This window comes from Zeus faber (genome assembly GCF_960531495.2).
Source record: "Zeus faber genome assembly, chromosome: 16".
Lineage (NCBI taxonomy): Eukaryota > Metazoa > Chordata > Actinopteri > Zeiformes > Zeidae > Zeus > Zeus faber.
Genome location: NC_137202.1, coordinates 12,577,654 through 12,600,648, shown reverse-complemented (window position 1 = coordinate 12,600,648; position 22,995 = coordinate 12,577,654). Strand labels below are relative to the sequence as shown.

The following is a 22,995-nucleotide window of genomic DNA, read 5'->3' as shown; positions in this document are numbered from 1 at the left end:
ATTTGCAGCTTTTTTGCAACATACGGATTTCATAATTACTCCAAAAAAATGTTGTGATATCATGTCAAATTTGCTCCAAACAAAACGCACAGGGCAGATTACGACCAAAGAGAGCTACCTATCCGTTTCAAACAATATGCATGGATTTTATAGAACAAAATAAAGCAGAAGGTAGGAAGTATTGTTTAGTGATAATACCAACAGTAACTAATGATGCTATCACGGTGGCCACAGTGGCTCTGGCTACCATAAAATCACCAAGAATCGGGTTTCCAGAAACTATATATTGTGACAACGGTCCACATCTTAGAAATCAAGTCATATCAAAATTATCAGAAATATTTGGCATACAATTAAAATGTCATTGTACCTACCATCCACAATCGGCAGGTCTGGTAGAAAGGACTAATGGAACAATCAAAGCTAAATTAAGAAAAGCTATGGATGAAACAGGGAAAACATGGTTTGTGTGTTTACCAGCAGTAGCACTTAGCTTACACATTTTACCAAGTACCCTCAGCATATCACTATTTGAAATGTTATATGGAAGACCTTATAGAATACCTCTCATAGAAATGAAACGAGATGATACATTTACATTTACATTTACATTTAGTCATTTAGCAGACGCTTTTATCCAAAGCGACTTACAAGGGAGAATAACATTCAAGCTACAAGATTCATTCAAGATACAGAATTGACAGAAACAATTGTTGATTACATGAGTAAAATGTTGTCTCAAAGACTCATAGAGAATGCCATGACTAAAACTATGCTGTACACATGAGTTCCTAATGACGACAACAATGACAGTACAAATGCAAATTATGGATTTCTGATCAAACCCAATAAGGAGGATTTTAATGATCTAACCCCTGTTAAGGATATGCTCAAGATTGCAGGTTCAGATGTCGATCTCAACATCGCCGGACTCTTTGACGACACCAGAGTCTGATGGCCAAAAACGAAAGTTGACACAAACCACACCAACGGAAATTCTTACAATCACACAAAAGTTCAATTAGATAACAAGTTTTAGGCATTATGAAGAGTTTATAGAAAATCTCCAAAGGAAGTTATAAGTCTCTGATGGCATAATGTATGCAGCCAATTAAGATTGTTTATCTCAACTATGAACGTACATGTAGAAGGTTGATGTCTTATATTTTGTTTATCGTGCTAGGGAAAGTCTTACCTAGGCAGGGAAAGGTCCAGCTGTAGCATCCGATGGGACAACCAGTCTGTGTTGGATACCGTTTGATTTTTTATTTTGGACCTTCTTCCCTCTTATTACACAGAGATTAAGAATTGTATTATTAATGTTGGGTGGTCGCCTAGGCAGAGGGACTGTGAGAGAGTTTCCCTGTCTGAATGGATATTGAGTTTAGGAAACTGTATAATTGTACTGCCCGGCAGGGTTTTTGCTCTCACACTCCATATAAAATATAAAATGTTGTACTTGGAATAAGCATAAACAGGGGGGAATGTTATAAGAATTTTATGTCTTTGTTTTGCTATACTTTTTACATGAACTTTTGTACAAGGTATGTGTACTTTGCTTTTCTTATAAAGGCTAAATAGAGTTCATGTCTTTAAAAGACATGAACTACTCACTTTCTGTGCCATAATGTGAAGAGGAGAAAGGCAACATGTCTCGACCATCAGATAAGGGAACTTCAACAGACGACCCGTCTCAACGAAACTGCCCCATCAGCGAAACCGTCTCATCAGCAGGACCCATGCGGAGGCGTCGCGACATCTGCTGACCGACATCTCAACGACTCGTCAGCTTCGCCACTCCTAGAAAAACTGTATAAAAAACTCAGATCTCCAGTGAGAATTGAGCACTTCCTCTGTGGCACTCTGTTGTGTTGTTACACTGAAACTGCTCCTCTTGTACAAGATTAAATACTTTATTAACCTAAAGTATTTGTCTCAGATTTCCTCTGTAACGATTAGTCCGTCCACGAAGTTTATAACAATTTAACTTTAACAACAAGCACATACAATACAAAAATGGCACCACATGCCTAAGATAGCACCACATGTCACCCTACTGATAAACAAGGGGTACAAAAGCTAAAGATTATATATGTCCTATATGACCTATATGATGAAACAGAAAGAGGAGAAAGAATGGAAAGAAACAGATAATCCTCTAATACTCAGATCAAAATTCAACAGTCTCATTAAAATACTTTGTTTCACAGAAATGTCAGGGGAACTACAGGAAGTTGTGATAGCAGAAAAACAACAGATGCAGGAGATAGGAGAAAAAAGCAGACAGGAAGTGTAGAGGGAAGAAATGGAACGCGTAATCCCAGAACAGATATGGTCCAAACATGACACTGATGTAGGATGGGTGAAATCGGCTCTCCAGGTTCTGATACTGGTAAAACCAAACACTGCCACAGAGACTCTATGACAGTGCTACAGAAGCTAGCGATGGGAGGACATAGAGTTTCCCAGAAAAAAACTACAATACTGCCAACTAGAGGTAGAATACTTGGGTCACACGATAGCCCATCAAACGAAAGCAATACTGTAGCTCCTAGCCAGCTGGAAGGAATCAGCAAAGCCCCACAACCACAGACAGTGAGACAAATGATGATATTTTTAGGAATGACAGGGTTTAGCTCAGATTGGATCCAGAACTATGCCCTAAAAACCGCCCCACTCAAAGAACTAATGAAAAGTGTAGACCAGACAAACCTGCATGCTCGGTTAATATGGAACAGCGACGCAGAAGCAGCCTTTGAAAATATAAAACAGGAAATGCAGGGAGCTAGCACATTAGCAAAACCAGATTACACCAAACCGTTTTTCTTGTACTGAATGTGGCTAATCGTAGTCAAGGCTGTGCCTCAGCTGTTCTTATGCAGGAAACATGCAGTGGCCCCCTAAAGCGACCAATAGCATACTACAGCGCCAAGTTAGATGCAGCAGCCCAGGGGTACCCGCCATGTTACCAAGGATTAGCTGCCATACTGTATGCAAATTACACAGATTCAACGATTACAATGGGGTATCCAGTGACGATATATACCCATCACAACAGAAACGGTAGAACAAGGAAGGTTTGTGCTAACCAATGCTAGGATGTCACAATAGATTTAATGTCCACCTCTATAGTAGATGCGGACAATGAGTAATTTGTGGATGGATCATGCTTCAAAGATCACATTGGCAACCATGCAGGTTTTGCTGTGGTACGGCTCCAAGCAAACCAGCAGTTTATTACGATTCAAAGTGAGGCCTGTCCACAACCTTGTTCAGCGCAGTTTGCGGAATTAAAAGCCTTAACAGCAGCATGAAAAAGCGACGGACGAATAGTGAATATCTATTTGGATTCTGCATATGTTCATGGCGTTTGCCACCTGTTTGGGGCAGTGTGGAAACAAAGAGGATTTAAGAAAACTGATGGTACTCAGTTTCGTCAGAGTCAAATTTATGAGTTGATGCCAGCATTACTGTTACCAAAATGAGTGGCAATAATCAAGTGTCAAACACATAAAAAAGGAAATCATTACGTAAACACAGGAAATAACGCAGCTGATGAGGTGGCGAACCAAGTCTTAAAATGTGCAACAGCAATCCAAGCGTCGTCAATCATGCCTGAAGTGTCGCCAACCATAGACGACATCATAGAAATGCGGGAGAAAGCAGGCATATACGAACACAATATGTGGCTAAAAAGAGTTGCTAGGCGTGCTGATAATGGCCTATGGAGGGCCCAATATGGACGAATATTAGCACCTACAGCCCTACTAGGAATCTTCATCAACAATGGCAATGGTTTTGACCATTGCGCAAGGGGGGGGGGGATGGCGAGGAAGATTAAAATACAAGGATATTGGTCTCCATACCTTCAAACAATTATAGATGTGCGCTTAGCTGAGTGAAATTTGTACCCAAAACAATGTGCGGAAAGGCATTACTACATCATTAGGTCTTAGTGTTAGATTATGTAGATATGATCAAAAAGGTCCATGGTAAAAGATACATGCTGGTGGTAATTGATAGATTCAGCAGATGGGTAGAAGCAGTCCCATCAGCAGACCTCTGAGCAGGAACAGTGATACAATTCCTAACTAGGGAAGTAATGACCAGATTTGGCATTCCAACAGAAATAAGTTCAGATAATGGATCATCATATATACAGAAGACAGTGAAACAGGTGATGCAGTCCAGGAGGAACCAAACCTCTCCCCGGAATATCCTTTTGGTCAAAATGCTGCTGATATGTTGATGGCAGGAAAGGGGTGTGTGTGCCATATTTCATTCCCAACAATACCACACCAGATGGAAGTTTCACTTTAGCCATGAATAAGTTGAAGAAATTAAGACAGGAAGTAAAGGCCAATGCGGGCAGAAATGCCCACACCTGGGATTGGTTAGAAAACAGTCTAGAAAAAATGTGGAGCCATGTTAACAAAAATAGCAATAGCAGCAAGAGTAGAGCTTGTCATAGTTGGAATAATCTTCTGCTGTTTGCTTACTGTACTAAGGATCTATTTAACCAGGATATTGGTTGATCAGATGATAGTCCAGGCGGCTGTTCAACAGGCAATTGTTGTTGCTCATCACCGTGGAGCAGCCATTCCGGTGAATGGCAAACCAGGACATCATGTTACAACCAAAGGACTCCCATGCAATGGGAGGGTGGTCATCTCGACCGCCCATATCGTAATTCTGAGTGTGAATGGCCGCTCAGAATTGATGCTGAGTTATCCTGCAATGCTTACGCACAGAAGGTCTTCATGAAGTAAAAGCACCTGATCAGTTAAGGAGAGAACATCCTTGAATTACAGCTGTCTGATGTTTTCAGGACCGAATCGGGTGACGGGAGATAAACATACATATGTATATGTGCATATACGCATGAATGTTTAGAGCACAGTCGTGGATGGACGGTTGCTCATGACAGGACCAACACAAAAGAAGACGTATTAAAACTGTTCCAATTTGTATCTCAACTGTATTCTACTTTTACTTAACACCTGCTATATAAAGGTTTATATTTGGTAATCTTTTTTTGTTTATCCCACAGAGAAGATGGTTTTGCATATTTTTATCTATCATGAATATAGTATAAACAGCTTTTTCTGATAAGCAAATATAACCATGCATTACAATGTTTTCGTATTATTTGCAATGCATGTAGGCAAGAGCCCCCAGAAGATTCCTTCAGGAGATATCCACTTAATTGCTTAGTGTGTGTTTTTATGTGTTTTTGTGTGTGGGGCTAAGTGAGCCCCAAAGGGGGGATATACAGTATAATTTTAAGCTAAACTAAACATGTTTTTGCATTAAGTATGCCACATTTAGAAGTAGATGTGGAAGGCAGTCAGGAAAAGGGCCCCCTAGAAGGGGGCCCCCATAAATCATCGAGAGAAAGGAATGCAGGAGGATTTAGAAAAAGATTCTATATATTTGAAAACACTGAAAAGGGAGGTTTTTTTGCAAAAACAACCTGGCTTGTTACTCTGTAATAAAGTCTACCTGCAACTCAATCCACCTCGACAGCTTGCTTTATTTTGTAAACAAATAACTGGACGTGCTGTGCTTTTATCAGACTGGGGAGACAGAGGTTGATTCTGATGGCTTTTGGGGGGGTGTGGGGGTGGTCGTCGTAACTGTTACAATTGTGCCAATGGTGGAGGTGGACGCGAAGGGGGGTTTAGGGGAAAGAAAGTACGTACGTAAGTTGTACTTCTGATTTGTTACGGAAAAGTCCATCCTCATTAAAAAGATGTCTCCGCGGCCACAAAAAAGTTGAAATTGGCTATTAATTGCACTAAATGGCACTGGAAGCCATGTGTTCAGTGCCAACAATGTGCTGAATCTCTCAACTCCTCTTCAGATCGGTGGTAGAGGGCCACTGATTAACACCTCAGCATTCAAGGAACTGACTGTGTTCAACAGATCAATACAGTCTTGTTTCAGTACTTCATACTGTTGTTTCACAACATCATTGGTCTCTATGTGCACTATGATGGTTTTCACAGTTGGATGTGCAGCCACGACATGTCCGATTCTTTTTGTCATGTCAGAGACTATCCTTGAGAAAGCAGAGTATTTTGGTGTTCTTACTGCACGTGCTTCTTACATCTTTTACAGCTAAGTCACCCACATTCAGAGTTTGGGGCCCAGTTGTAGCCTTTTACTTTGAGTTACTCTCAGTGTTAACCTTGCTGTGTGAAGATGAGAGGTTTTCCAGGTTGTCAGATGGAGATCCAGGGTCCTACAACAGTCGAGAAAACTTGTTCTCCAGTTGCACACTGTTGTTGGGGAGGTTTGTTGGTAGTTCTCCCTTTCGCAGCTGTCCACGGTTGTGTCCAACCAAAGACAGGGGTTGAAGAGGCGCTATGCCTGGATGATAATGCAGGCCAGCTGGTCGCATCACAGATCTCAGGGCACTGGGCTCTGCCTGTTACTCATCCTCTCATTTCCTAGGGAAGTGATTTACTCTTAGGCTTACCACAGAGAGGGTCCCAGGGAGGAGATTTATGACCCGGTACACAGCCTTCCTGTTTCTCGGTCGTCTTATTGATGCTTATTAGCCGTGTGTTAAAATGATCTTGTCCACTGTTTTGAGTAAAGTGGTGCCATTCCCATATAGTCCATCCACTTCCACGTTCACTTCTAACCAGTGAATTGTGGTTTCCAGCACTGCAATTTTCTATAGAAGTTTGTGGAAGTCGTCTGTGGAGAAGGGGGGCATCTTGCTGCTAATTAGCTTAGCTTAGCTTACTGAAGCGGGGTGAGCCATGTTTACTCAGTTTCCTTATGTGTCCCCCCACTTCTCAAGCCAAAGTTTTGCCCTTGGGCTGACCCATAAGGTAGGGGCAATGTGGCGCCCACGGAGATCCCAGGGTCCAACAGGTGTGCTGTTCTTTCACCTGTGCACCTGGACTGAAAATGACCTCTGTATTTATGACCCCCCCTTCCTTTATTGTTATTGAGTTGTTGCTCTGTTAATAAAAGTTGTTAGTTCTATTGCAAAACAGCGTTCTTGTTCTCTTCATGTTGCTTGCCACAGTATCAGCGATTTTATTAACCTGTGGGCCGTAGCCCACAGTGGCCTCAGGGGGTACTGCAAATGTGCCACCAAAAAAAGATTGTAAACATTTATTATTTGTTGTGTAAATTTGGTAATTGCTAATATTTGTTTACTTTTAATTTTAATTTAGGACTTTTAAGATAATGTAATAGCATTTTTCTTTATATTTTGGTTGGGTGTGGGCTGTAAACACTTTCAAGTTTTTCAAGTGGGCAGAGAGTTTGAAAATGTTGGGAACCACTGCACTAAATAAAATAAATCAAAATAAGAAATTAACCCCTCAAGAAATAAACAGTGTAGTTATATATAATAATAAAATATTATAATATGAATATAAATATTAATATAATAAGTTTATTATAAATATTAAACACAGTAGTGACAAATGCCTAAGTTCATTCATTATTAGGGGGTAAACCACTGTCTAAATAAAATGTAGTAACGATAAAAAATGCATAATTGCAAATATTAATAGAGCTTATTGTAATTGGTTATTGCATAAATATATTATATTTTAGTTCTTCATTTGTCTACGTTATCTCTGTCTCTGTCTATGCTTTCTCTTTCCATGTGTTGCATTTCCTGTCTGTGTGAATCCACTGCACATACAATTTATTCAACACCGATTAATTCAACAACAATTTAGCGACAGAATGCACACCCTTCTGATTTACAACGTTATTAACAATCACATTTATTTGCAATGAAATTGTTGTTGTTATGATGTTATTTTTACGTTGAAACTCCATCTCGGGATGAAAGGAGATCCGGTGCATGGAGGCGAGATGACCCCACCCCCCCACGTCCCCAAAAGACTGAAATGAGGATTTTCACTTGTTTCACTGGAGCCAAAGGAAGCGGAGTCCTCCTCCGTCATAGGCCACCTCTTGTTTATAGAAAGAAAAAAAGACATCAAACCTCAAGAATTTTCCCTCCGGACAGAAAGCAAGCGGATAGGTTGAAGTGAAGTGGGACGTTTTAGCGATATAATGAAAAGAGATTACGAGGCCGAGACCCAATGTCGTGAGACTGAGACAAAGTTTGGGCGTTGTAACAAGGAATCCGGTGACCACCACGAACAATCGAATCAAGATTTTTTGGGGAGGTAAGCGATGGTGGTGGTGGTGGAACATGGCAGCACTATAAAGAGCACGGCGAGCCGACGTGTAATCGCTGTCGGCGATGATGCAATGTGAAATAGTTGTTGAAGGATGCAATCCTCTAGACGCTTCGCCGGTATCTGGGTTACAGGAACAGGGGATAGCATTCGGAATTCGGAAGGGGGGGAGGGGTCCGTTAGTCTCAGAGAAGGGGAGAAAAAAAAACGAAATACAAAAAACAAAAAAACCCTCACAGGGTTGGGACAGGAAAAGGACTCCAGGGTCAGATAAGTGTCTTAACGTGCTCATGGGAAGGGTCACGTCATGCTTTGGTTTTTGGTTTCTCCCTTAAAGAGAGAGCAACTCAAAGATCTGTTTGAGGAACGAGACAAAACTTTATTCTTTGTGATCCCAAGTCCCGATCCTGAGTGAGCCCTGCTAACATCTGGTATGAGTCATTGTTTTCAGTTTGGGATGTTGAAGGTGTTTTAGGGGTGATTTTCACTTGTGGCCAATGCGGTGTCCACAGCTTTTAACTTTATCGGGGCGTTCCCACGCTGTCCATCAAAACGGTCGTCCTTACAATCTGAAATGGGTACACCATGGAAGGTCTTAGTTATTTGAATTGCAATTTAACCTGTTATACCTCTGTGAGTGTCTTTTTATTACCTGTTTTTAGCTTTTTATTCTTCTTTTATATAATGGGACAGGTTATGCATCATTTAAAGCACTTTTAATTGGCTTTGTGTATGAAGTGTGCTGTACAAATAAACTTGCCTTCCCTCAATCGACAAATAAGAAAACTAACAGCTTTGGCAATCTTAAAAATATTTAACGTTAACTAATAAAAAATAAATAAATAAATCAATAAGGCTCTTATTCCCCAAGCAACTGACAAACTGTCCCCTCTTTATTGTGATATACAGTTTACACCGATCAGCCACAACATTAAAACCACTGACAGGTGAAGTGAATAACATTGCTCATTTTGTTCCAATGGCACCTGTAAAGGGGTGGGATGTATTAGGCAGCAAGTGAACAGTCAGTTCTTGAAGTTGATGTGTTGGAAGCAGGAAAAATGGGCAAGTGTAAGGATCTGAGCCACTTTGACAAGGACCAAAATTGTGATGGCTGGACGACTGGGTCAGAGCATCTCCACACCAGCAGGTCTTGTGGGGTGTTCCCATTATGCAGTGGTTAGTACTTACCAAAAGTGGTCCAAGGAAGGACAACCTGTGAACCGGCAATAGGGTGATGGGCGCCATTGACGGCTCGCCCGTCTGGTCCAATCCCACAGAAGAGGTACTTGTGGTGTGGGCATGGTTTGGTTTGAGCAACCACACCTGACTTGGGTCTAGGTAATTGTGCCCAGGATTAGTGTGGCTATACAGCTGTTGCTCATTAGAGTAATGAACGAGCAACAGTTAAAACCTCCAGCCTCACATACACAGGAGAGGAGCTCTGTCATGACATGTTGTCCATCTGCTGCAGGCTTGTTCCAACTTGGTGGAACAGTTAATGCCGCTATGATAGAAAGGTTTCAGAACATTGCTTGCTGTGTATGAGGCTGCGTAGCCGCAGACCGGTCAGAGTGTCCATGCTGACCCCTGAAAAACAGCCAAAGCGCCTACAATGGGCATGTGAGCGTTAGAACTGGACCATTGAGCAATGGAAGAGGGTGGCCTGGTCTGATGAATCACATTTTCTTTTACATCATTTGGATGGCCGGGTGGGTGTGCGTTGTTTACCAAGAGAAGAGATTGCACTAAGATGCACTATGGGAAGAAGGCAAGCCAGCAGAGTGGTGCCCTGGACAATGTTCTGCTGGGAAACCTTGGGTCCTGGCATTCATGGGGATGTCACTTTGACATGTACCACCTACCTAAACATTGTTGCAGACCAAGTACAGTACAGCCCTTCATGGCAATGGTATTGCCTGATGGCAGTGGGCTCTTCCAGCAGGATAGTGCACCCTGCTACACTGCAAAAATTGCTCAGGAGTGGTGTGAGGAACATGATGTTTAAGGTGTTGACTTGGCCTCAAAATTCCCCAGATCTCAATCTGATGGAGCATCTGTGGGATGCGCTGGAACAGCAAGCCCAATCCATGGGGGCCGCACCTCGCAACTGACATGACATAAAGGATCTGCTGTTAACGTCTTGGTGCCAGATACCATAGGACATCTTCAGAGGTCTTGTGGAGTCCATGCACCGGGGGGTCAGAGCTGTATTGGAAGAGGGAGGGGGACCCATAAACATTAGGCAGGTGGTTTTAATGTTGTGGCTGATCGGTGTCTATAGACCTGAAGTAAAATAGCATTGCACTTTATCCTTTCTGGTCCCTGATGTATTTATCTATACCCATGCTGTATTTATTTATATTTTTACCCTACATGACCTCACTGGGGTGTTTCTCCTCAGTGCGCTGACTGCTTTACGAGGCGGCTGCTCTTGACTTGGGGCAGCACCCAAAATCTCAGAGAGCTTGAACAAGCAGACCTCTGTTTTCTCACCTCAAAGGGAGTCCTCCTAGAGGCTCTGACATAATAGTGGCTGCGTCAAATAATTCCAGTAATTTAGAGACTTTTTTTTTTTCTCGGAATACTGCTTGGAACATTTAAAACAACATTACAAGATAGGCTTTTGACTTGTGTCACACTTGCCGTGTGCACGTCCTGGGGATATGTCTGTGGGGAAAAAAATGACCTCCAGAGGGGTATTTTCTCATCTTTTATTACAAGATGAAGGGACATTTCAGATGGAAAATACTCATGATAGAATACACAAACTCCTTTAAACTGTTGAAATCCTGTCATACACTAAAGAATTCCTCCCGACACGCATTTGTTGTAAACATTGTGTGACACGTTCAAATCCATCAAATCGCAACATGACATGAACCTCCATTACCGGTATCTGTGCGCGGAGCTCGGCGGATTGAGATAGCGCTCACGCTCGTATCTACCATGTAAAAATTCCTTCACTTCCTTATCAGTCATCTACAATTGGCTTTTTTTTTCTCCCTCTTGGACACAGCCAAGCAGGAGGCACTGCTGGTCAGTTGACGTGATATAGGCAAAAAGAAAAACATCCTCTCTGTGATGGTCATAAAAAAGGGAAGTAAGATTAAAAAAATAAAAATAAAACAAGGTGTCAAGGTCATTTAGCCGCCGGCAGAGAGAGAGAAACACATCTAAGAGAAGATTGTTGAGTCCTCCTCCCTGCCGCGGCCAAGGGGCATAATGATGAGGGACCTGGCCGACGCTGGATGCATCATGAGCCAGTGAGAGGTGTGTGTGTGCGCACAAAAAATACTCCTTCTATTCCAATGCCAAAGCCTGCGTGCTGAGAAGTCTATGTCAGTGTGCATGCGGTGGACGTTTGAACCTGTGTGTGTGTGCTTGGAGATGACACTTTCATGGCCGACTGCCCCTGCAGTGATCAACGTGCACGCTCAGGGCCTCAGCGTCTGGAATAGCTCTCAGCTTTCCCCTCATTCTTACACCTCTCATCCTCACAGCGGCACAGACACTTCTATTTTTTCGGGGCGGGGGGGGGGAATTGGGGTCTCAGAGGCCCCAGTCCACTGTAATAATAATAATAACAATGGACCACGGGCGAGAAAAGGTGTTTATACTGTTGCAAAGGAAACATTTCATACAAGTTATGTATTTTTTCATGCCGTGACAGTAAAAGTGTGAGTCAGAGTTCTCCAAGGGCCGGACACTACAAAACATTATTCTATAGTGATACAAGTTGGCACACCGGCTCTAAAACTATTTGACCCTTTCTGTGGTGCTGAAGACTGCGGTCCATTTTGAAATGGAAATATAACTCTTTCCAACAAGGGGGAAAAATTAAAAGCACATTATGAAAATAAAGCTTTTAGATACCCTTTGGGCTTAAAGTCATGAATATAGATAAAAGTTTGAGTGTTTGACAGTGCTGATGTTATGTTACTGTGAGGCCAACACAGATAATATAAATTCCACTTCAGTGATTACAGTCATTCCATTGATTGAATAATTTTGCATCACAAGTCAATGTCCGTAGATTTGCTCAAGTTCAACTCAGGAAGGTCAGGGATTCTAAAAAGCACACAAGGATCCAGCCGTGAGGAGTCTCTTTTCTTTTGAAGTCTGTGACTGCGCAGTCTCTCGGGGTGGTCAATCACTCTGAGTGTCCGCGCAGCTCGCCGCTCAGCTCCTGCAGCTCCGTGATCCGCCGCTCCAGCTCCGAGACACTGGAGCTCAGGTCTGCATGGATTTCGCCGGTGGTGACATCCGTGTGCGTTTGCTGGGGGGGGGGAGTGGGGGGGGGGGGTAGCGGGAGTGAAAATCTTTCTCAAACACACACTGCACGAACACTCGCAAAAAATCATAGTTCATTCAGCTTTAAGGACTCGGGGTGAACCGCCGCGCTGAGTTCCCTGGAATCGACGGTACCTTGGCTTTGGTGGCCAGACTCCTCAAGCTGAGGCGTGAGGAGGAGAGCATCTGGAGAGCTTCCTGAATGTTGCTCTTCTTCTTAGCACAGCTGATGGCAACTGGGCAAAGGAAAGGGGGGAAGAGAGATTGAGAAAGATGGGGCGAGAGAGAAACAAATGAGGGCAGTGAGAGAGGCGATTCTCGGTTTTGCTTTAAGTCCTCGATGTGATTTCCCCCCTGCACTTCGTCCTTACCTCAATGCATTTACAATGTCTGTCCATGCTTATCATACGGGATGAAAGGTGTGTACAGAACGGAAAGAGAAAAATCCGCAGGAAGTTTTAAATGGTCCCATTCCCCGCCCTCAAAAAAGAAAACTTGTGAGATGCCCTTGCTTTGGGACCTTGCGGTGAATGGACCGCACGGCAATGCAGGAACGCCTGCAAGTCCGGCTCACCCTCCCTCCACCGGTGAAGGTGTTAAAAGAAAAGGCTTGGCAGCCAAAAATGCAATAAATGAGTGCCATTTCACGTTATTGCGTTTCCATTTTAACACTGCTTCACAGATCTCCCAGCGGAGTGGAGGAAAAAAAAAAAAAAAAAAAAAACCTGCCGGACTGAACATTTCACAGATTCCAGGCTGCCGTCGGATGGGATGGATGACCGTCAGTGTGAATGGCAGCCAACAGTAGACATAGCGTGAGACGATGATGATGATTCATATGTTTGAGGGGCGTGGGGCGGTTGCCTCGACCTTCTGGGAATCAGGAGGGGATCTCTTGACCCCTCCCTGACCCCAGCAGAACCAACACACTCGGTATTTGCAGTGAACCTCCGCTGAACGGACGAGGACACAAGATGCCATAAAGGGAAGGGCAGCGAGTGCAACGTGTCTCCAGAGGCTCGGTGATGAGGTGTCCCTCTTCACCTTGCGGGGTGATCGTTATCCGCAGAGTGACAGCGAGAGCGAGATTGGGTTTGGCTGCGTTTAGAAAAATGAAACGAGCGAAACAAGGCGTGACGGAAGCACAAGACAAAACAAACAGCGAGCCAGAGGAGAAACCATGAAAAGCCTTCTTGATGATTTAAGAATGAATAAAGAGTCGCATTGCAGGTTGAGATGTTGAACTCCACTTGCAGATTAACTCTGTCCTCGATGCAATGGTATAAAAAAACTCTGTGTTGTATGCCCAGCATGCTGACAGCACAGGTTAAAAAAAACATTATAATAATAAAAAAAGTGCAAGAGGAATTATTCCATCAAGTCTCTTTGGATAGAAGAAGAAGAATCTTTAATTATCACACAACACACTACAACACACACACACACACACACACACGCACACGCTTTGGATGGTGGCCGGTGAAATGAGGCCTCTGCATTTGACCCATCCTGGCTTGTCCTTCCTCCGGGGGGGCAGCCAGGAGCAGTGGGCAGCATTCATCGACCTGGTGACGAGTGTCCATCGCTGGTCAGACGATGATGTGTGCATGTTTTTGGTGGGGGGGGGGTCCTTACTGACGTTAGGTGGAGGAAACCCCATGTGATCACAGGGAGAACATGCAAACTCGAACCCAGTTACTTCTTGCTGTGAAGGCAGGAGTGCAATGCACTGCGCCACCGTGCCACGATAAACCTACTGTATGAATTGAAAGGGAAACAGTCGGTTTTGAGGCGCAATGTCATAGTAGATGGCGCTGTATAAGATTTTAGAGATCATCTTATCGCTTATCACGATTGCACTGATTCTGTCTTCAGGACATATTTCAATCAAGAGTGTAGAACAACAACACCAACCGGCTTCAGTATAGCGAGGACACACAAACAAACACACGAGTGTTGCGTCTTGGCTGTTTTCCCAGCTCCCTCCTGCTCTGGTAGAAGCAACATGAACAAGTCGGCTCTTGTTGAGAACATGTAACGATGGGTTCGTTCACGCAAAAGGGAGAGAAAAAAACCGAGCTGGCTTCAGCGAACACGACGACGCAAGTTCAGCCGGAAAACCCGCCGCAGCGGCTCAGTGATCCGACAGGTCGGAGTTATCCGGGGAGCGGATCTACAGTATGTAAACATCAGAAGTTAGAGGGATTAAATCTCCGCTGCCACGATAAGCTGAGTTTCTGCGAAATCAGAGTCCTCGGCGCATCCCGACGTCCGACGACCACCACCAGCATGTGCTCCGGACATGACACCCACCCTGCGAGCCTCGCCCTCAGAGCCATGTGTTGGGATGACTGAACTCAAGTGTACGCGGCGCTGCACAAACTGTTTCCGCCCAGTTCCACCTGCGCTGGTGTGAATTTATTCACACGTGGAGGGGAGTTTGAGTGTGCGCTCAGGGGGGGTTCTAGTAAGCAGATTTTTGTTTTGCCACTGAAGAAAATATACATTCTGTATTATAACTATACTTAACTCTAAGTGTCGTTTGTATACACGGCTCCAATAAACAACTCATTATTCACACTGTGACAATATATAATCACGGTGAAGGGATTTTAAATGTAAATAATCGACTTTAAAACCATTTCAAGATTCAAGATTCAAGATTTTTTATTTGTCACATACATATACATACTTTCATACATATATGCAGTGAAATGTAGTTCAACACTGTTGTGTGACTTTTACTTCAAAGATTCTGTTGCATCTGAGAGATGCAGGCACGCCGGGACTGGAAGGACGGGCTTTTGGAATACAAGCACCAGTGAAACGCGGAGACAATCATCGAACTCGACAGAAAAGAGAGGTGAGGAGAGATTCAGGTGGCGAGACGAGTCAGAATGTGACCCGGCAGAGCCGCATCGACGCGCCAGACGCGGCACATTAATAATTAGCGACCTTTAGCGGGCGGGGGCGGCTTTAATCACACCGCCGTCACCGTCCCTGACAGCCAGATGAAACCGTCCGGTTCTGGAAGAGACGCATCGCACCTACATACACCCTCTGCCGGAAAGCTATTACTAACAGCCCATCATCGCGACAGATTTATGGATCTTTTCCCCAGGTGAAATTATATATATATATATATATATATATATATATATATATATATATATATATATATATATATATATATATTATAATATATCACAGAATTTAGGAAGTCGCCTCTGGCAGAGAGTTCTAACAAGAGCTCATAAGAAGCAGGTCAAAACAAACTGATATTGCATGATATTGCAGCTGCTCTGAGGCTACGTTACCATCCCTCCTTCCCTCCCTCCCTCCCTCCCTCCCTCGCTCCTCCAGTGCTTCTTCTGCATTCCACTTTGGCTGAAAAGGTCACAACGCGTAATTTACGAACGCCATTCATCTCTTGACCCTCCCTCTCGCACGGCTCCAGTCTAACTCTTCTCAGGAACCTCCCTGCAAACTTCCCTGTCCAACTGATTGTGTGTGTGCGTGCGCATAGTGATACGAGGCGTGTTCGCGTGCGAGCGTCACACTGAAACGCGCGGCCGTCAGGGTAAAATGGCCGCCCAGACGGAAACAGAGAAGCGTGGCTCCGCGGGGCCACATTGCTATTCCTCGCGTGTTGCCTCCGTGATCCCTCGACTCCGCGTCAGATGTTTAATTCATGGCAGCGTCCCGGTGTGAGGAAAATCAAAACAACACCAAAAAAAAACCAAAAGAAAAAAAACAAAAAACTAACCCCAGTGATTTCTGGAGATTTACAACTTGGACGGAGCCCGGGTACAGGACTTCTCTCCTTTCGTTTCTCCATCCTTTGCCCCCTCCTCTGCCCTTTAATAATCCCGAGACAGAAAAGCAAATCCAGGACTAATTGTTTGGAGCGTGGATCTCAGCTCGGCCAAGGGCGACGGGATAAGCGGGGCTTGTTTGTCTTCCTCTCCCCCGGTACCGCCGCCGTTCATCCATCACGGTGGAGCGGCAGGCGACTTGGGGGGGGGGGGGGGGGGGGGGGGGTGGCGTAGGCAACGTGACATTAAGCCTGATGGAGCGCCACCCGCCCCCCGTCCATCTAAACACCAGATAGCTGCCACGCCTCACGCGGGGCGTGCCGAGAAGTGGGGGCCGTTATCTGTGTTATTGCCGCGTTATTGTGTGCGCGCGCCAGAAAGACCGAGATACGGTGTGCGCCGGAAACGAAAAAGAATGGCAGTGGTGCGTAATTGTCTGTGAGGAGACGGGCTGAAATAAACAAACCGGAGGGGAAAGCTTCAACGGAGGGCTCTGGGGGCTGCTTCCTCTAGAAACGAGGTTCGGAGCACTCCCTTCCAAAATGATTATTTGATGTGGTTATTTGGGATTGGTTTGACGAGTGACCAATGACCAGCCCCTGGCGGGAGCAGACGTGGATTCAAAGTTTACCGCAACTTCTGACTTGCTGAGCTGGTTATTAATGTTGAGAAGATCAAATTCCTTTTTCCTCTTTCATTCGGTGATCAAATCCCTCAGTGGATTCAGATCTGAACGTCACCCTTTCACCGGATCATCGCCGCTACACACGGTACACACAGTACACACAGTGGGCTGATTGCAACCATTTCAGAATGTGGTTACAAGAATGAATACAATCTCATCCAGTTGGTTCCCAATCATATTTCTCCAAGTTTTTAGTCCCTCCCACCGGATCAACTTCCTGGAAATGGTGCTAAACACAGTGATCACATTGGTGTCCCTTGAACACATTGGGGGAAGATGGGATGGCCTGATGCTTTCTCATGTCATTCGCAAACAATTTTATTTGAATTTCCCGTCCACCTACACCTGAGCAAGATAACGACTCAAAGGTTGCCATGATTTGGTGCGACCATTGCGGATGTCTTTGTATAGTAATAGTTGTATTGTACTGTAATAGTATTGTATAGTAATAGCTTTGTACAGTACTGGATAGTAACAGTATTGCATAGTAAGTAATGGTTGTATTGTATAGTAATAATATTGTAAATTAGTAATAGTATTGTATCGTAATAGTTGTATATTAATCGCATTCTACTGTTATAGTTGTATTGTACACTGTAATAGTTGTATTGTACAGTAATAGTTGTACTGTACAGTAATAGTTGTATTGTATAGTAATAGTTGTATTGTACTGTAATAGTTGTATTGTACTGTAATAGTTGTATTGTTAGTTATAGCTGCATTGTACTGTAATAGTTGAATTGTATAATAATAGTTGAATTGTACAGTAATAGTTGTATTGTATAGTAACAGTTGTATTGTTAGTTATAGCTGAATTGTACTGTAATAGTTGTATTGTATAGTAATAGTTGTCATGGTGGTGGTCTTACCATTGCCCAGGTCGACAGCTCTCTGGATCACCTCCTTGAAGGTTCCTGGGTCCTTCTCCCAGCCGCTGCTCTGCAGCTCACAGCGCTGAGCCTTGCTCAGGAACTGAAGCGCCTGCAGACCAGGAGACAGCGTAAGTCAGAAAACAGCATTTCCCCATTTCAAAAGAATCAATGAAAACCAATTCTCAACTAAAAAAAATTGGACTAGATACATATATACAGTAAACATGCATATTCCAAAAAACTCAATTCTACACTCCATTCTTTTTCATTTTATTTTCCAAGAGGGGGAGAATCCCCACGGGTGAGACAAATAAACATAGAAACAAAGAGCATGTACATGGAAAAACATTAGCATAGAAACATCAGATGACAACGAGGTATTGAAAAAACAAAGTTAATTAAGTCCAGGAAAACTGGAACAGCAATTGGGCACATGGCCTCTTCCTGTCACAGTTATGGCAGTAAATGAGGGAGAAAAGGAGAGGAATGTAATCAGGAGTGTGTTCAAAGCAGGTGCTGGTGGTGTGTGTGTGTGTGTGTGTGTGTGTGTGTGTGTGTGTGTGTGTGTGTGTGTGTGTGTGTGTGTGTGTGTGTGTGTGCGCCTGTGATGAGCCCGCCTGTCTGTGTGTGTGTGTGTGCACGCACGCGCGCACACAATGTCTCCACTGGTGAGTGCACGGGACTTGTCCCAATTAGTTCTGGTGCATGAGGTTGGAATTATATCGTAGCCCCTCCAAGCAGCGGAAAAGGCCCCGAAGCCATCCCTGAGTCCCGCACCTGTATAAACACTTTACGACCTCAGCAAAAGTTCCGAGCACCGTGCCCTGGAGCCACAGAGAGCCCGGGAGCCTGTGGAACACCACCTACACACGGCCTTGAGGCGCATAAACCTGTCCCACAAAAGACGAGGAGACCCTTCCCCCCTGAAGCGCACACATGCAGCCCACCCCCACGTGCAGGCATAAGACGCACCCACAGGCGCAAAACCCGGGCCGCGGACGCCAGGCAGGGACCACAGGCCCGGAGCCAGACTGGCACCCCGCCACAACTGCCCGCCCCGCAGGCGAGCCGTGTGGGACTCAGGGATGGCTTCGGGGCCTTTTCCGCTGCTTGGAGGGGCTACGATATAATTCCGACCTCATGCACTAGAACTAATTGGGACAAGTCTCGTGCACTCACCAGTGGAGACATTGTGCCCACGCACACGCGCACGCACACACACACACACACACACACACACACACACACACACACACACACACACACGGGCCCCCACGCCCACCAACGACCTGGGCAAAGGCGAGGCCCACCATACTGCAACCGGCTAGATGCCCCCCCCCTGGCCAGTAAAAATGTATACTTCAAAAAATTATACTATGATACAAGTTTTCTAGATTAACCAAATTACATCCATTTTCCTGATTTGGATGAACCAGCAAACCTTTAAAAACTCTCTCATGCTACACTGGCGTGGTGAACTGATGAACTGGGACCACAGCAGGCACCAGTAGGGAGCAAATGACAAACGACATTCCATTCCGTTCTCAGGATAATGTCATGGTTGAAGTCATCTAAGGATGTTAGAGGAATGTTAAAGGACGCATACCGGCGTAATTACTAGTCTGCACACGTTACATTACCCCTGACCATTTGCCCGATGATAGCTGACGTCAGATTTTTAATATCTATTCGTCGCACTGACAATTACAGTAGATATCTTTGTCCAAGTTTGCATTTGTGAATTCCATTAAAAAGATGGAAACACTCCATTGATTTAGCACAGAATTAACAAATACAAAACATGGCAACATTGTCAATATGACAATTGATGAGTCAGTGGGAGCAGCAGTGAGATTATTTGAATGAAGGCTTCTCATCACGTCATTACAAATCCAAAACCCTATAGAGACTGTATTAAAAATCAAAAAAAGGGAGCTAACACCAGGGAAATGGTCATGGGTAATGTCAACGTGTGTGCTGACTATTAAACCTGCTAGAACTCGATTATAGCCGTATGGAGTGTGAGATGAACGCAGACCTTTTGGTCGTCCTCGGGGTCGGTGCTGTGGCCGTTGCCGTAGAGCAAGGCATACTGCCGCCATATCCGAGCATCGGAGCTGTGCCGGGCGGTGACGTGGCCCAGCAGCTCCTGCAGGTTCGGCCGTAAACTTTCTCCTCCCTGCCCTTGGCTGTCCGTCAGGTTCTCCACCACGACCCGCACCAGGATCTCTATCACCTGGAAATGTAATATAAATCAATTAACATAACCTTAATATGTGATGCAGAGTCCAAATTTGCAGCAGTGGTTTGAGGCTTGTGATTTTACTTAAACCTCCATGTGTGATGACACATAGGGCTTGGACATTCCGAGTCACAACTCAAAGATGTGACTAATATAAGAAGAGTGACTCAGACATATTGCGTGAACCTATTTTACAGCATCTCCCACAAGACTCTGACATCCCACTACTCCAGGCTCATACCAGTGAAAAAGGAAATTGTCTCCATCTGGTGATATATATTTAAAAAATGTGGTGATTGTTGCAACCGACCACACACAAAAGCAGCACATGTCCTCTGGTCACATGGTGGGATGGGACCGAGTATTCACCATGTCTGGGCATCGTAGATTTAAGTCGGAAAACAGATTTTGCTTGACTCATTTGTCAGTGCCAAAATCAAGGAAAAAAAAATATATATATATTGGCAATGTATAGGCAGCCAGGATTTTTCTCCAGCAATTAAAAACAGTGCAGGGGAAAACAGCCCACAGGCCTGAGCGATAAGAAATCATCATTTCCAACCGCCTTCATGTTTACATACATGAATTAAATATTTACTCCTGGGAATGGTGAGGCGAGTTTCATCTGATTAGAAAGTTAAATTGAGTAGGAAATTGAACGGCAAAGTCGGAATTCACGGTCTCACACATACACACACACACACACAACGGGAAGAAAGGCTCAGACTTCAATAACCGCACCGTACTCGCATCAATAAACCAAGGTTGCAGCACTCGCCTGCAAACCCAGATTCACAGATAGACAGACAGACAGACAGACAGACATGTTTTGTAGTTTTAGAGTGACACCAAGCCACTCGAGTGACAGCCCTGAGTCTGTCTTAAAATAACAACCTTTCATTCAAATTTGAAGCTATTTAGAGTCACGTCACAGAAAGCCGACGTCGTCACTTTTACACTAACGCCTTTCATATCATGAGTGAAGGGAGGACGGGGTGGAGCTGGGTGGCAGCAGCACTGTGTCTGAATCATCGCACATTTGGTTGTTATTCACTATGAAACATGGTTTTGCAGACGACGTAGGACACCCAGGCACGGTGACGTGGTTAAGCTGCCGAGACTCTTTCAAGGGACAGCCACACGGAACAGGACGCTGGCCGCGGACACTGAATACCGACTGTATGAGCTAATTTATGTACATTCATCAAGTGTTGGGGACAGGCTTCCCTCCAAAGTTGTTCTGAACCTTTCTATAGTTATATATAGTTATAGTGATGGTTCCCTTACACATAAACACATGAAATGGGTCTCATTTTAACAAACCTTTGTTTATCATATGATCTCATAAAATCCCAGCTTCGGAGAACTTTCTCTGGAATCAGAAATGCTTCTGGGAGGAGTATTTCTTTCTGAAGATACGACAAATGACTAGCCTGCGCACGTAATGAGGATTTGCACAAAATGAACACTCGACATCCTTCCAATGACATGAGGACCACGATGCATTTGCAAGTCGCAATCCATCGCTTAAGTGCTGATAAATGAACAGATATAAAATCAGATAATATCTCGTGGCTTCATGGAGATGGAAAGAAATAATAATATCCAATTACAATTCCTCCTGGTCGTGTTTCATAAATGAGGATCATGGTCGCTCTCCTGTTCGTGCTTCGTGCAGTGAAAATAAAATAAAGGACCCACTCGTTCCCCGGCAGAGAGAGGGGACTCTTGCTGTGAAGTCGTGTCATTCTTCGCTTTTGACCTGACTCGGCATTTTGTTTTGAATTGTTTCGATTGCCACAGGATGAAATATCAAAAATCACCGTTTCAGTACATATTTCAACCTAGCCTGTATGAATAACGGTTATAACTCAGAATGTTTTTATGCATCCTGTTACAATAACTATAATGAAATTGTCATTTGCTATGTTAACTTCACTATGGAGGTGCATATTATAGACAGAACCTTTTGAGCAAAAATGTGGGTGTAGAAAAGGACAAATAGCCATCTTGGCAAACTATTCCACAGTTCAAAGTTCAGAGACCTCCCTCTTTCTGCAATTGGTCCAACCGTTACATGGAGGGTGGCATCAGGGTTGAACAGATGTAGGTCTCCTCACATTAAGTATACTGACAACATGTTTTGACAACATGGTAGTTCTTTTACAGACACCGGGAAAATAACACTCACAGGATTCTTCACTAGATACACATCATCAATTCTATTACTAAACAAACAGTGCTTCATTTTAAATCTTATGTGAGCCACTGTGTTGCAGTCTCTCGTGCCCTGTCTGCTCTCATGGTGAACTCCATGCAATCATTCATACTCTTTTGCATACATCATTTGTTGTGTGCATAGTTTTCTTTGAAAATCAGCTCAATAATGTTCAATTTGAGCTGACAAGTGTCTATGTGTAAAGGGGGAAGCTATCAGGCTCCAAACCTTAGACCCGCGGAGCAGCAGGACATCACCGGTGAATGTGTGTTTACGAGAGTGCATGTGCATACTGTTTGTACCCTACCTGTGTGTTTGTGGGGGGATATTCAATCCATCTGTCTCAACCTGCCATCTCAACACTCTAATATAACATGCCAATCTCTCTCTCTTCTACTTCCCGCCTTTCAGGTAGTCCAAGCCTCCAAAGCGGAGTTCTAGCTGATATTTGCTTTCCGGCTGCTCTCTCACCCCGACGCTAACAAGACAAACTCTGAGCAGCATCCGCAGTGACAATAGGATGAATCGAATCAAAGGCTGCGGAGCGCTTGTGCATACTGCCCATTGGAGAAACCTGCAAGTCTGCAAGGCAAATCTGATCCAAACTGGGGAGTTCGGCTGCAAAGACGAGAAACTGAAACCCGGCCAGTCTCTATGGAGACAGGTCTATATTCGTAGATTTTATTACTT

General features: G+C 44.2%; 1 protein-coding gene across 1 annotated transcript in view; it reads right to left on the bottom strand.

Moving 5' to 3' along the window:
- Positions 1-10,915: 10,915 nt before the first annotated feature.
- The window catches only part of ttc27 (tetratricopeptide repeat domain 27), a gene marked incomplete at its 5' end in the record, with an annotated part of 114,316 nt that continues 102,236 nt past the window's right edge, over positions 10,916-22,995 (bottom strand). Inside the window, 4 exons of the mRNA XM_080016375.1 lie at positions 10,916-12,459; positions 12,609-12,709; positions 17,843-17,954; positions 19,884-20,081. Coding sequence (XP_079872501.1) covers positions 12,334-12,459; positions 12,609-12,709; positions 17,843-17,954; positions 19,884-20,081 — 537 coding nt within the window. The 3' untranslated portion in view covers positions 10,916-12,333. The remainder of the gene's footprint in view (positions 12,460-12,608; positions 12,710-17,842; positions 17,955-19,883; positions 20,082-22,995) is intronic.